General features: G+C 33.3%; 1 protein-coding gene across 15 annotated transcripts in view; it reads right to left on the minus strand.

The window, feature by feature from the left end:
- LOC134537805 (retinoic acid receptor RXR) overlaps window positions 1–14,409 on the minus strand; it is a 122,159-nt gene that overhangs the window by 12,375 nt on the left and 95,375 nt on the right. For 11 of the 15 annotated variants that reach the window (XM_063378631.1, XM_063378619.1, XM_063378620.1 and 8 more), the window contains 4 exons: window positions 11,121–11,286; window positions 6,789–6,929; window positions 2,972–3,095; window positions 1,290–1,514 (listed from right to left, as the gene is read on the minus strand). In XM_063378631.1, the coding sequence (XP_063234701.1) occupies window positions 1,290–1,514; window positions 2,972–3,095; window positions 6,789–6,929; window positions 11,121–11,286 (656 nt within the window). The remainder of the gene's footprint in view (window positions 1–1,289; window positions 1,515–2,971; window positions 3,096–6,788; window positions 6,930–11,120; window positions 11,287–14,409) is intronic. The other 4 variants (XM_063378632.1, XM_063378629.1, XM_063378628.1 and 1 more) reach the window with 1 other exon arrangement.

Genomic DNA, 14,409 nt, shown 5'->3' on the forward strand with positions numbered 1-14,409 from the left:
ATGTAACTTTAAATTCTTAAGCAAATTTCTCAAAAATAGATGCTAATTTCTGGAAAATAGATGCTAATTTTCAACATCATAAATGCTAATTTTGTAATAAATAGATGCTAATTTTTCCAGGCCCTAGCTATCGTACCAAATTTGCTTTTTCCATGGATCCCCCAAATAACTCCAGACAAATGGATGATTCCTGTCCCAATAAACTTGGCATATGTTGTTCAGTGTTTACCATCTTAATGATTTCATTGTCAAGGAGACCTTCAGTACAAATAAAAATAAAAGAGTTTTCATGTCGTTTTATAATTTTAATTTTGGCTTTGTATCATGACAGTGAGGTCATTGTAGAGGGTAACACAACGATACAACAAACAAGTAAAATGAGACCAGGAATCAACAATGGTCTATTGTAAGGGAAAATCCCAGCATTGGCTGAATTTTAATTGATCTTTTCATGTTCTCACTGAATCACACACAAACTAATGCAAACGCTGTCAATATGTGGCATTGCTATTACATTTTCCGAGATGAATCTTATTAAGAGTCGTGGGGGTCACATGTGACGTTACACCAAATAAATTATTACAAGGTTGATTTTTTTCATTTCCTGAGTGTATATTTACAAATGTTAATGGCTTGAGCAAACATTTCACTCTTACACAGTTTAAAATTGATGTGTGATAATTAGTTTTTAAGTATATATTTTTGCCTTAAAGTAAATAAGGATTTTGTAGTCATTCAATATTTAACAACTAATGCTTATTTTTATTCCTAAACATGAACACATTCAAACACTTTATTTATTGATTTTTTAATTTTTTTTTTTCGAAAACAAGTACAGAAAAAAGTAATCCACACGACCTTTGGTTCTTTGATGGTCATGATCGCTAATGCTCATGTGTGGGACGAGGGATCACTCCCAACTCAAGTTTATGAGCTCTGAGTGTAATAACCAAGACAGTTGACAAAAGCTCAAATATTTAAAAGATAAATTTCACCTAATTTTATTGGACCGTAACTATTAATAATTAATGTTGGACTATAAATAAACTGAAATGGAGAAGAAAAACAAAATGCAAGTTATCAAAAGGATGCCGGAAATAAATTTTTTTAGCCAGTCCTTCAGTTTTGTTTATTTTTAATCACGTTATTGCCGACACCTGTCAAGTGGTTTGGAGCTCAGTATAATATTCGCGGTCACGTTGCCTTTAAGCCTCCGTGCGTAACCACGAGACGTAAAACCACGCCAGACAAACACGTCTCTGAACGGAGACACGCACGAAGAAGAGCACCTGGGTTGAAGAGTATGATGGACCGCAAGCAACCCAGTTCAGTCTTGTCCATCTTCATCTCCCTCATCTTGCACACCAGCTCGGAGAGCACCCGGTCGAAGAGCGTCCCCACGCCCGCCTGGTGGGCGGCGTTGCGGTGCACCGTCACGCCCGTGGCCAGCACGATGCTGTCCTTCACGTCGATCGAGCGGTGCGAGAACGCCGCGATCAGCAGCTCGTTCCAACCTTGTGCAAACATTTCAATAACGACCATCGTCATCTCCGTACCAATAAAATTTTTTTAGTACGATGCTGGAATCACAATAACGTGATGGCGCGATGCCGACATGGCGATGCAACAGCAAAATACTGTGTTATTGTGAACATGTGGTTTTTACCCGTGTGTGAAAACAAAAAATACACACTTGCATATAAAAATGTTTCTTGCCGGGTAGATAGGTACCAAACATACGACAGCCGTCAATGCTTGAAGGTTTTTTTTAAATAGATTAGTTTGAGTGTGTAATTTGTTTGTGTCAGTTGTAAAAACCACTGAGCGTTAACACATCTCAGAGATCTTCCAGACAAATTTAGAAAGAAAAACCTTAATAATACAAGTCTAATAATAGAATTACCAATGCACTAGTTTAACTATATTTCGAAAACAAAATTCTGACACACAATTCATAACGCCGTGCCCGCAACGTGATGGAAATAGAATATAATCCGTTTCTCTGCCGTTTTTGTCACGCTGTCGTCACAAAGGTGTAACGAGACTGGTCAAAAATCTTTGCGTCATCGCCATCGTACTGTTGTGATTATAACGTAAATTTTTGCTAAAATGAAAAATAGAAATAGACATTTAGTTTCCCGCCTGAGGCAAAGTCTACATGGATGGAATGGGGTTGACACTCACAGCAGCCAACTGCCCTACCTGAGGGACAAACCCGTCATTCTGGCCAGCCTGGAGAATGCGTGAGGTGAGGCGAGATGGGTATTAGGTATTAAACAGTGAAGGGAATGAAATGGTGGGGGAAACCCAAGACAACCCACAGGCCTGGCAACTCCCACCAAGTTTCACACTTGCAAAAAATCCAGGATCGAAACCAGGATTGCCTGGTGGGAGACGAGTGTTCCGACTGCTCAACCACTGTGCATCTTAGCTTAAAGTACCTGTGACTCCTGGTTTCAGTAGGGTCCAAACAATGTCTGGCAGCTTCAACTACTGTGGTGTACCAATCTTTCTTAACTAGTAATATTTTGAATCATCCAATTTAGATACATAGTCAGAAATGGAGATATAACAGAAATAGCATCATAAAAGGCTACTGATATCTTTACAATAAGTGAATGAATAAATAAATCAAGTTTCTTTTTTGTGAACCACAAACTAAATATGCAATTGTATGTGTGTATGCAAATAATTTAGGAATGAGTTTTACATTGTTAAGAGTTAACGAAAACAAATTTAAGTAGAATCATTAATAATTACAGTGACAACTTAAGTTCTTTTTCTTACAGCTTCGAAATGGATTTTCAAAAAAGCAACTTTTAGACATCAAATTACTATAAACCAAAGTTTAATTCCTGACTTGGTATCATGCTGAACCTAACTGTTTCCCTGCCTAAACTGCATAGCACATCTTAACACAAGCAGGACTGATACTGCTATGCTATTGTGCAATATTTATACACACACCTACCTGCTCTGAGAAGAACAACTTGGTCCTCCATCGGAAGCGATGTGAAGTGAGGAATACTTTTAGCCCATTCTACCAGCTGAAACAATTGTTTATTTGTTGCATTGCAGATATTTGTGACTGGATCCTGAAAACAAAACAAATTAAATTTCTGTGGGAACCTGACTAGGTAAAGTAATTTAAATTTCTGTTTTGTGAACCGCCATATTCCCAAGTAAATTTACAGCTGCAAATCATTTCAAAGCTATATGTAAATTACTAGTGATAAATTTGTTGCAAAATAAAAATTATATTTTACTTATGTTTTTGTTCAGTAAAAATGAACATTTTCAGTATAACTATTAACTACCTCAACTATTGTCATATGAAATTAAATTAGCAAATTCATGTAGTCAGGAACCCAAGGTCTGCAAAGTGCAGCCTTAAAATTCAATAACAGCAATAAATACTCTACAGACAAAAATTTTGGTGAGTGCAATCACAACCAACAAGGGTCACCATCAGCATTCTCTAGAGATGGATCAATCACATCATAAAATCCTAGAATCTCCTAATACAGTAGAGTCTCGTTACTCCGGACTTGTCCGGATCACCGAAAGTCCGGATTAACCGTAATCAACTTTAAAATGTATCAAAAACAAGTTTTATAGGCTAAAGAAAAAATATTTATGTTTAAAATTCAACTGTGTTTTATTATAAAGTACTTAAGAAACTATGTACATATGTATGTAACTTATATATAAAATAATAATATGTATTGTACATACCTACATGCAATTAAAAAGTATAAAACAATTAAAGGTTAAAAACAATTACAATTTACTCGAAAAAGTCTGTAATATTATTTTGTTTAAATGAAGATTGCCGTTGTTTTGCCGTGCAATCTCGTAGGTGCCTCAAGGTCAGTAGCTCAGCAGACAATGTGCGCTTTGCTTCTCAAAGTAACTCAGCAACCCCTCCAGCATTGTAGTCGCTTCGCCATGAGTTGGGCCAGCTGATTCCTCCGTACCTCCATCGTCATCTTCTGAACTGTTTATTTCAGTTGCCGTGTTTGCAATGCACACCTCCATGATTTCATCTTCACTTAACATTTGATGACCAATACCGCTGTCACTGTTAATCCATTCTGATATGTCATTCTCCTCTATGTTGACACAACCCTCCAACTGTTGAAAAACATGTACAAAATCAAAGCTAGTTGAAGTTGGATGAGTTTCGTCTTGTCCCTGTTTTTCCTGTGAAATGCTTGGCCACAACTTTTTCCAGCTTTTTTAAAAAGTTGACGGTTTAATTTCTTCCCATGTTTCTGCAGCCAAGTAAATGACAGTCTTCATTGTCACTTTTTTAATATGATTCATTAAGTTAGCTGACAGGTCTGCTTGTTGCTCTAAAAGAGACATTATCAATTTTTTCCTGTATCACCATTTTATTGCTTCAATCACACCTTGACCCATAGGTTGTATCAAAGCAGTCACGTTTGGTGGCAGAAATTTTACAAAAATTTCACCATCTCGCAATTCTTCTTCACTCGGGTGGCATGGTGCATTATCAATTAACAACACAGCTTTTTCTAGGCGGTTTTTGTCTCTCAAAAACTTTTTTGTTTTAGGAACAAATGTTTCAAAAAACTAAGCTTTAAAAATTTTTCCATCCATCCATGCCGATTTTTGTTAAGTGTACTGGGCTGGAAGAGCATTTTTATTAAGATTTTTAAGTGCCCTAGGCTTAGCCGATTTGCCTATAACCAAAAGTGGAATTTTCAAGTTGCCAGAAGCATTACTACAAGGAAGCAAAGTTACTCTTTCTTTTTTTGCCTTATGACCTTTGGCTACAGAATCCAATTTTGATGCCAATGTTTTTTTTGGAAGCATTTTGTAATTTAATCCCGTTTCGTCAGCGTTCAACACTTGGAAAGGCTCTAATTGTTCATCTTTAACAAACTTTTCAAATTTTACTTTAAAAGTCTTCACTTGCACTATTGTCACCTGACAAAATTTCACCACTTACACTAAGTTCACGAACACCGTGTCGATCTTTCCAATGAGATAACCATCCCACACTGGCAGTAAAAGCAGAGTCACCTTTTAATTTTTTGTTGAGTTTGAGCGGGAACTCTTGTAATGTTACGCCCGACAGCCGACAGTTCACGTTGTTGGCAAAACCAAATGTACAAAGCCTTGTCTAAAGTTTCATTTTTTGGTTTTTTTAATGTACTTCTGTTACCCAGACTGTCCTTACTCACCATTTTGGCACAAAAATCTTCCATTTCTTTCCGATTTTTTTTCCAATCAGAAACAGTTTGTTTTCTCACTCCTAAATCTTGCGCGATTCTAGTTAATGATTCACCCGCATCAATACGAAATAAGGCTTGGTGTTTTTGCTCCATTTTTACAGTCACTTTCTTACGTTTAGTAGCCATTATGTTGCTCTTAATAAGTGCACACAATACAACACTCGAACTTTATAAAAATAACTGTCACAATCACCTATCAACAGCACGAGTAACCATCGACTGAAGGGAACAAAACAAAACAACTCGCAGGTATAGAAAGAGTCACTTCTTGGAAAACAGACGATGTGCGGAAAACTAGTGGTAAGACTCCCGGCAACTGAGGGCAAGAAGACCCTCTCTTAGAAATGTATTTTCTTATTTTCCTTTGTCACAAATTTATTTTTCATTATTTTTTTTTATCCGTCCGGATTAACCGGATGTCCGGACTAGCGGGGTCTGGATTAGCGAGACTCCACTGTACAATAATTTATCCCTAAATAAACTATCAAATAAATATATCTGATACCAGCTGAAATGATTCTGAAAATGCTTGTTTAAGCAATTTAGAGAACTTTTTTGATACAAAAATAAATTGCTAGCATCGTAAAAAAAAAATATTAAAATTTATATTTTTTATTCTCAAAAAATAATAATGGGTTGAATGTTTCTTCAATATGTAAATTACAGTGTATGTTTTTTTTGTATGATTTTATTCCTGACTGTTAAGATCTATATTTGTATGAGAAAGGGGGGGGGGGGGGGTAAGACCCATCACTAGTATTCCTGCATCGACTCAACTGCCTGCAATCACAGGCAGTCGCCAAACAAGGACGATGACTGGTTGTGCTGACAAGTACCAAGGGAGGGAGTGAAAGTCTTTAGCCCAAGAAAAATTAACATATAATTCTAGAGCTTTCAAAACAAGTTGTAATATATTTTTTTTTTTAGTGAGAAGAACACACATGAGCATTACTGTTTCAGTAAGTCTACGATACAGGGTTGGTTGATTTAAACCACGATTTAAACCAAGTGGTTTTTATATAAAAAAAATTAAAAAATTAATTTTTAAATAGAATATCAAATCTTTAATGAAGGGTCTAGTTCCACCCTAGCAAAAAGTTTGCTCATCAATGTTTCTAGTGATTTACAGGAACAAAAAATTAATTGCATTTACTTTTTCCACAGCAAAAGAGTTAAGCCACTGTCCCTTGCCAAACAACATAAATTATAAACAAAATACGATAACAAAACCTCAACATTTTTTGAATGCTTTTCGTAAAAATATATACCTGACAGTTGTTCAACTGGGCTATTCTGAAGCTATGCACATCGTTTGGGCATTGGGCTAAGACCATGAAAGCTGCTCTAGCGAAGTGGTCACATGAATAAATGCAACATAAGATGAAGAGGGAATAGGTAAAAATATGAAGTTACCACAACACTTATTAATAGAGTGAAAGCATTGATAATCAGTCGTGGAAAGGTGTGCTGGGATTTAACTCACATCCTGAATACAGATCAAGCAAACAACAATGATTCTTAGCTCACGTCAAAGTCAGACGAATGTTCAATTTTAACTTCAACTTTCTTCTCAGCTTCTAAAATACGTTCCACAGGCATGTCTGCGTGCAAACTGCTTGTCGACTCCACTTCGTTCTGGTCTCGCTCTTTAGTCCTCTGTCTCTCCTCCTGCAACAAGAAACACAACCAAATGTTTTACTCAAGTTACACTCTCTCATTCTAAAGAAGAAAAAAATATGGAAATAGTTTCTTTTGTACTTAAAAATGAGCACTCTGTCATTATATTTGTCATATACTACAAATGGTATGCAACTTTTAGAAGGCATCCAACTATAAACTCCAAATTCAAGCCAAGAAGAAATTAATTTAAAAACAAATACTTAGTGTTCCAGCTTAATTGGTTATGTATTTTTATATCATTATTTTTCCAGGATAGTTCTTTAAGCATATATATATTATATCTATATATATAAAAATTTAGCTTCCGTATGTATTTGGCCGCAAAACTCGGAAAGTATACGATGGTTTGGATTGAAATTTTTACAGAACATTGCATCTTAACAGAAGAGTGTTTATATGAAATAAAAGTTTGGGAAAATCCACCGGAAAAGTCGGAAAAAAAAAGTTTCTATAACTAAATATCATGGTCACCCAACTTAGTTGTGACCACGCTCGACGATGCTGTACCATATTGTCGAAGTTCAAGCACATCAGGCTACTCGACCATTGTGCCTTGACGACTATAATTTAGACAAATATGTATATATATATATATATATATATATATATATATATATATATATATATATATATTTCAAGAAAGAATAAAAAACTTTATTTAATTTGAAAGTATATTCTTTCGACTCTATTGATAAAAATACGTTTAAATTAAAAAATATTCAAATTTTTGGAGCACAGTAAAAAAAATGCATTTAACCACGAATATGCGAGTTAAACTTCAGAACGATCCAACAGCAGTCATATTTTCAAGACAATTAATTGAATTTGGTAACGGCACTGTACCTACAAATCCAGAAACAGGAAAAATCAGCTTATCATCTGATTTATGCAACATCGTAGATTCAAAAGAGGAATTAGTAGACAAGGTATTCCAAAACATCGAAACAAAATTCAAAAATCATGCATGGTTGAGCGAAAGAGCCATTCTAGCGGCTAAAAATGTTGACGTACACGATATGAACAATAGTATTATAAACAGAATCGAAGGTGAAACAATGACATACAAATCTATTGATTCAGTAGTGCACCAAAATGAAGCAGTGAACTTTCCAACGGAATTTCTCAATTCACTCGATGTTCCAGGATTACCACCACATATTTTGAATTTGAAAATTGGTGTGCCAATTATATTGCTTCGAAATATCTGTCAGCCTAAATTATGTAATGGTACACGATTAGTAGTTAAAAAATTAATGGATAATCTTATTGAAGCAACAATTTTGATTGGACTTCATAAAGGTGAAGACGTATGACTTCCACGAATGCCACTTATTCCGACAGATATGGCGTTCGAGTTCAAACGACTTCAATTTCCAATACGCCTTGCGTTCGCTATGACCATCAATAAAGCACAAGGACAATCTTTGCAAGTGTGCGGTTTGAATTTAGAAAATGAATGCTTCTCTCATGGACACTTATATGTCGGGTGCTCCAGAGTCGGTAAACCATCTGATCTATATGTTTATGCAAAAAATGGGAAAACAAGGAATGTAGTCCTTCCATTAGCTTTACAATAACAATATTTAAGCTAAACACATTTTTATTTCTTCTATTACATTCCACAGCCATGCACAGTAAAATATTAAATTAAACAATGAATTAATATTAAACTGTGCCACAGCAAAGCGTGGCCGGGTTTAGCTAGTCTATTATACATATCATATATATTATATATATATTATATATATATTATATATATCATATATATATATAATATATATCATATATATATTATGTATATATTATATATATATTATATATATCATATATATATATAATATATATCATATATATATTATGTATATATTATATATATATTATATATATCATATATATATATATATATATATATAAAATAAAATTTTAAGGATGGGCATTCACATTAATGGCTGAAATTGTACCTATTCTCTTTCTCCAGGACTTATTTTTGCATGATACTGTATCACTGATACATTATTTACAACCATACTAAAAAACAAGAAAAAGTAAATGATAAAAGTTAAGGGGAATGGAAAGGTACAATATTTTGGGAATCCTGGAATCGAAGATCAAGGATAAAATCTGAACTACTCATCATATTTCTTTGCGGTTTGTTTTGCCAACTAGATAATTTAATTACGGAGGGTTGTGTGTACAGCAGTGGCCACAATAATGCATAGTTTTTTAGAAAAAAAATTAAATAACTTTATGCAGAAATAAGGGGTATTATCCACAAAATTAAAAATTATACCAAAATGTAATTTTTATATTGTGTAATATAATATTATCTAGAACTCTATTATAATCAAAGTGAAAAACACTTGATCGCAGAATTTTAAAGGAATTTTATCCAATTAAAACCTGCCATGCAACATTTAGGTATGGAAGGACACGCTTGTTGAGCAATTACGTAAAATTCTGTATTATAGAGCTCTAGATAATATTGTATTACACCATTCAAAAATTATATTTTGGTATAATTTATAATTTTGAGGCTAATACCCCTTATTTCTGCATAAAGTTATTTAATTTTTTTCTAAAAAACTATGCATTATTGTGGCCACTTCTGCACACACAACCCTCTGTAATTAAATTATCTAGTTGGCAAAACAAACCGCAAAGAAATATGATGAGTAGTTCAGATTTTATCCTTGATATTCGATTCCAGCATTCCCAAGATATTTTACCTTTCCATTCCCCTTAAGTCTATTTTAGGGTATTGTAACTTTTGATATAAAGAGTGGAATGTTAATTTAAAAATAGTTCAGTGTCTACATATTAGATAGTAGTTTATTAGGATTTTAATGAAGAATTTTATGAAAATACAAAAATACATTGATTACAATTGATATAATACACATTTTATTGAAGACATTCAGAATAAAATTGATTTTAAATGTAGATATACAATTTACGAATTGATGCAATAAATCATCTAACATTCAAGCGAGTGTTGACCTTGAGGCCGGCTGACACGTCACAGTTTAATAAGACAGAAATATGAAGAGTGATTCAATGTTGGCATCAGTGTGAAACAGTATTAAAAACTAAATTCAGTTGTGTCATTATTTGTTTCCTAGTTCAATAAAAGGAAAACTAACCAGTATGTCACTTACATTTGAACACTTGTGAGTTCGCGACAGTGAGTGCAGTGATATAGTAGATATATTTCAGTTCTAATAACAATTTAAAAAGTATAAACATAAAATTTTCTAATATTAGGAAGATTATTTAATCTGTTAACGTAATTCCTGACTCTTTGTTTACTAAATGCGTGTCTGCCATGACTTGCGCGCAGATAAACTACCACTAAAAGCTTTTGATTCATCACATTATTAATTCATTACATTACCAATTCATTGCATTGTATTTAATGCTACACAAGTCCACTTGCTACTGAGCACGCACGAAAATAAAGTAAAAAATTATTCTTATTTTTATGGTTTATGAAAGTGAAATATTGCATGGTTAATCCACAAACTGGATAACTTGCACCAGGATAATCGGGAGTATACTGTATGTCTTTCAGAACAGATTTTGTGGGATGTACAAAAGCATACAGCAAAGCAGTATTTGAAAATCATTGTTTTTTTTTTTCACACACCACCACCACAGCACATCCATTTTAACCTGCAACCATTTTCATCATAGACTTGTTTCTTATGTGCATGGTGCAAGCATTCGCTTATAATTTACCCACAGACCTGTCAAAATCATCTAATGTAAACAATGACAAGTGCCCCGGTTTACAAATGTTTTAGCAACAGAAAGAAGCTTTTGTTCAAATTATCAAAAGTATTTAGTTGTAGAAAATTTTTTTAGTGCACTAATAAATGAAATATCAAAAACTAAAATAAGATTTAGTAACCTCAACAACCCACAACAACTGAGTCCATTATGTAATATTTTTTGACGGTTCTATTGATCAGTAAACTGTGCAGTGTTAACAATTATTACTCCTCCCCACAAAAAGTAAATCCTGTATATAGTGGTCCAGTTCTCTAGCCGTCTTACTTCACTTTTAGTACTGAAAGTTTACATTCTGAAATCACACCAACGCAAGCAAACAAGGCAGTGATCTACACGAATCGATCACATCAATTAAAGAGTTAATGAAGATTAAAACATGTGTCTGGGTACCTGTACTGCTTCACGTTTCATTCCCATCGCCAGACACTTCTGGTAGCGACAGTACTGACATCTGTTGCGTTGCCGCTTGTCGATAATGCAGTTCTTTTCTTCGCGGCAGGCGTATGACAAGTCTTTCCGAACAGTTCGTTTGAAGAAACCTTTGCAGCCTTCACAGCTATGAAGAAGGAAAAAACAAAACAAAAATAATTTTATCTACCATTTCACAATCCCAAATTAAATGCAACCAAATTACTTCTTTTGGTCCAACACTATGGTTTAGGGTACACTTAAAAATGACTAGAAATTTCACTACCAGAAAAGAATTACATTTTAAAAATTATTTTATTTGTTTTTAAGTCTAGGGATGTTCTGATACCTCCTTTTCCGATACCAATTCCTGGTACCACCACCGATACCTGATACTACAATCAGCATTCACAATTACTGGCCACACTATAAGAATAAATAATTGAAACATGATCTTTTACCAAGTATGTTTGAGAATATAATTCTTTTTTTTTTCCTAAATCTTAAATCAAAGCAAGTTTAATGAAAATTTTGCATCACATATTTATTAGGTAAACATCTTTATTTATATTTATTTGAAGTTAAACAGTGCTTATATGATTTTAAGATTTGCCTTTAAATTTTTTTTTAAATAATTTACTAAAATAAAAATATTATTAAAATTTACCAAATAAACATAGCAAGTATTAAAAAAAAATCACACTTATGGAATGATTATTTTTTTGATACCCCCAATACCTGTGCCAATATCTTGGTATCAGCCGAGAGCTGAATATTGAACAACATCCGATACCAGTATCGGTATCAGAACGGCCCTAGTTTCAGCATCTTGTCCACAGCGATGCCATTAGAAACAGATACACGAGGGCATAATTCAAGGACTCTGCAGAAGAAATTTACGATGGTCTACTGTAAGAAACCTGTTGAGTGTTTTGAAAATAATGAAAAACCTAAATCAGAAACGCTGAGCCGGGGTTTGAACCCTGATCCTCGTAAATGCCAGTCCAGTCTTATCACTGTACCACCTCACTCCATAGAAGGAATGCTGACCAGAATATATTTCATTAATATCCACTTATTAGCAAGCTATTTGTTAACTTTTTAATTGTAGACACAAATGAATACTGAGAAAGTAGTTGTCTGCATATAAGAAAAAAATCTTATGCAAATTCTGGTGAATTAGTAAAGAACTAGCGATATGGTGAAGAATTATCCTCTGCACTTCAAATGTACATAAAATATCAAAGGGTAAGCATCTATAAGAATAAGCTTTGATAAGGTTTACTTATTAGTAAGTTAACATCGTAGAACCACTAATAAGCTAACTGAATTATACTTTTCTGTAAAAAATAATAAAATACACAGTAAAATATAAACTGAGCTTTTTGCATGTTAGGCAATACTATTCAGTTTTCTTTAATAACTTGCAATTATAATATTGTTTTTATCTTGGCATTTCTCTTTGCTGCATTAATACTTAAATTAAGTATTAAAAACTACAATTTAAAATTAAGTAATGTATTAAAGGTTGGAAATATTTTTGACCTCGCTCCTAAGTTAACACAGCAGTTAGCAATATTATTTATCTTCAAGACAGACAGATCTGGACGAGACACCCAGAGCTGCCAAACACACAACTACAGAACTATTTTGGTGCGGACACATGATGGTCACGGGGGGGAGTGTGTTCCAGGATTGCAAACTCTTAAAATAATTCATTTTAAAATTAGACACTAACAAAGGTGGCAAAACGCAACCACTGAACAATCAACTGAAAAACTGCAAGGCCAATTTTTTGTCTTTAAAAAACAAGATATATTTTTTCATAAAAAATATAGAAATGGTAAAAAAAAATTAAATGCCTATATTGTGTGAAAATAAAATGGATAATGCAACATAAAAGCAAAATGTAAGTAACCAGAAACAAATATTTTAGTGTACAAATAAATCTAAACCATTTATTTTAAGACAAACTACACAGGAAGTGTCATTTTGTTACCATGTCATTCCATTGATATTTTACAACCATTTCAAGGCAATAAGCAGTATTTCTACAGAAATAATTATGTTAGGGGATGTTAAAAGAAAAATAATAATGAAGATTATTAAAGCAAAAGAAATTGTTTTGATAAACACTGATCTGTTGAAACCAATAAGAATATTTGAATAAGAACTAACTCAGCATAAACAATCATGTTAAACTAAAATCAGTATGACTCGCAAAAATACAACAGTTGACTACTTGCAGAATTCATTATGATTAACAGCCATGCCTTTGATTGCCCATAAATTTTAATTGTTTATCATAAATAAATAATTCAAGTCCAAAGAAACCAATCAATTTTACTTTGAAACACAAAATGCATACAAGTTGAAAATAAGAACAAAAGTGAATTAAATTTGGGAGTAGTGAAGCAGACCTACAGGTTATGGATTAATGATGTTCAATAACACTCCTTGCTTAGTAAATGGAAATATAAATATATATAAAAAAACTAATAAATCTAAACACCTTACAGACTGACACATTGAAGCAGAATATGATGTCTCTGCAGAAAATAAACCTAACTGTAGAGTTAGCGATGACACATTAGCCCACAAGATGTTCAAAACTAACTTAATTGTATGTTTTAAAACATTATGAAATACAGCAGAGTCCTGCTAATCCGGATTAAATAAGTTTGGACCCTGTCAACATTAAAAAGAATTTATCTTAAATTGCACACAATACAAGTTTTAGATGGGTAAAACTATGAAAATAAATTTTTTTCTTCTTCATGAATATAACGTTTCATACAGTTTAATTTTAGTTTTAATACTTCCGTATATAGACCTAGGTTTTAAACCTATGAACTTATGTAAGATTAATAAACCAAAACATATTTGAAATTGAAAATAAAAATTTTGTTGGTTAGTAAATTCTGCTTCTTTTTTTTTTAAATCCTGTCCAGATTAACCGGATGTCCGGGCAAGCGGGGTTCAGATTAGCGAGACTTCAGTATAATAATAATAAAAAAAAGTTATCAAAGAAAAGAAAAAAAACAAGAAGCGGTTTTCCTTGAAGTAAAATCATTTAGTTGCAGGTACGAAGACTATCTTCTCAGCAGAAATCACATGCAGACAAGCAGGCTACAATTACACGCACTGTTTCAAGGTGAAAAAAAATCAGAGGAGCCATTACACTATGAAGTTATTATTACTGTAAGAAACCTCCGGCAGAATAATGAGTTCATTGCCTTTCGCCCAAGGTTAAGCTGCTTGAACCTACAAG

Source organism: Bacillus rossius, chromosome 12 (genome assembly GCF_032445375.1).
Source record: "Bacillus rossius redtenbacheri isolate Brsri chromosome 12, Brsri_v3, whole genome shotgun sequence".
NCBI classification, from domain to species: Eukaryota; Metazoa; Arthropoda; class Insecta; order Phasmatodea; family Bacillidae; genus Bacillus; species Bacillus rossius.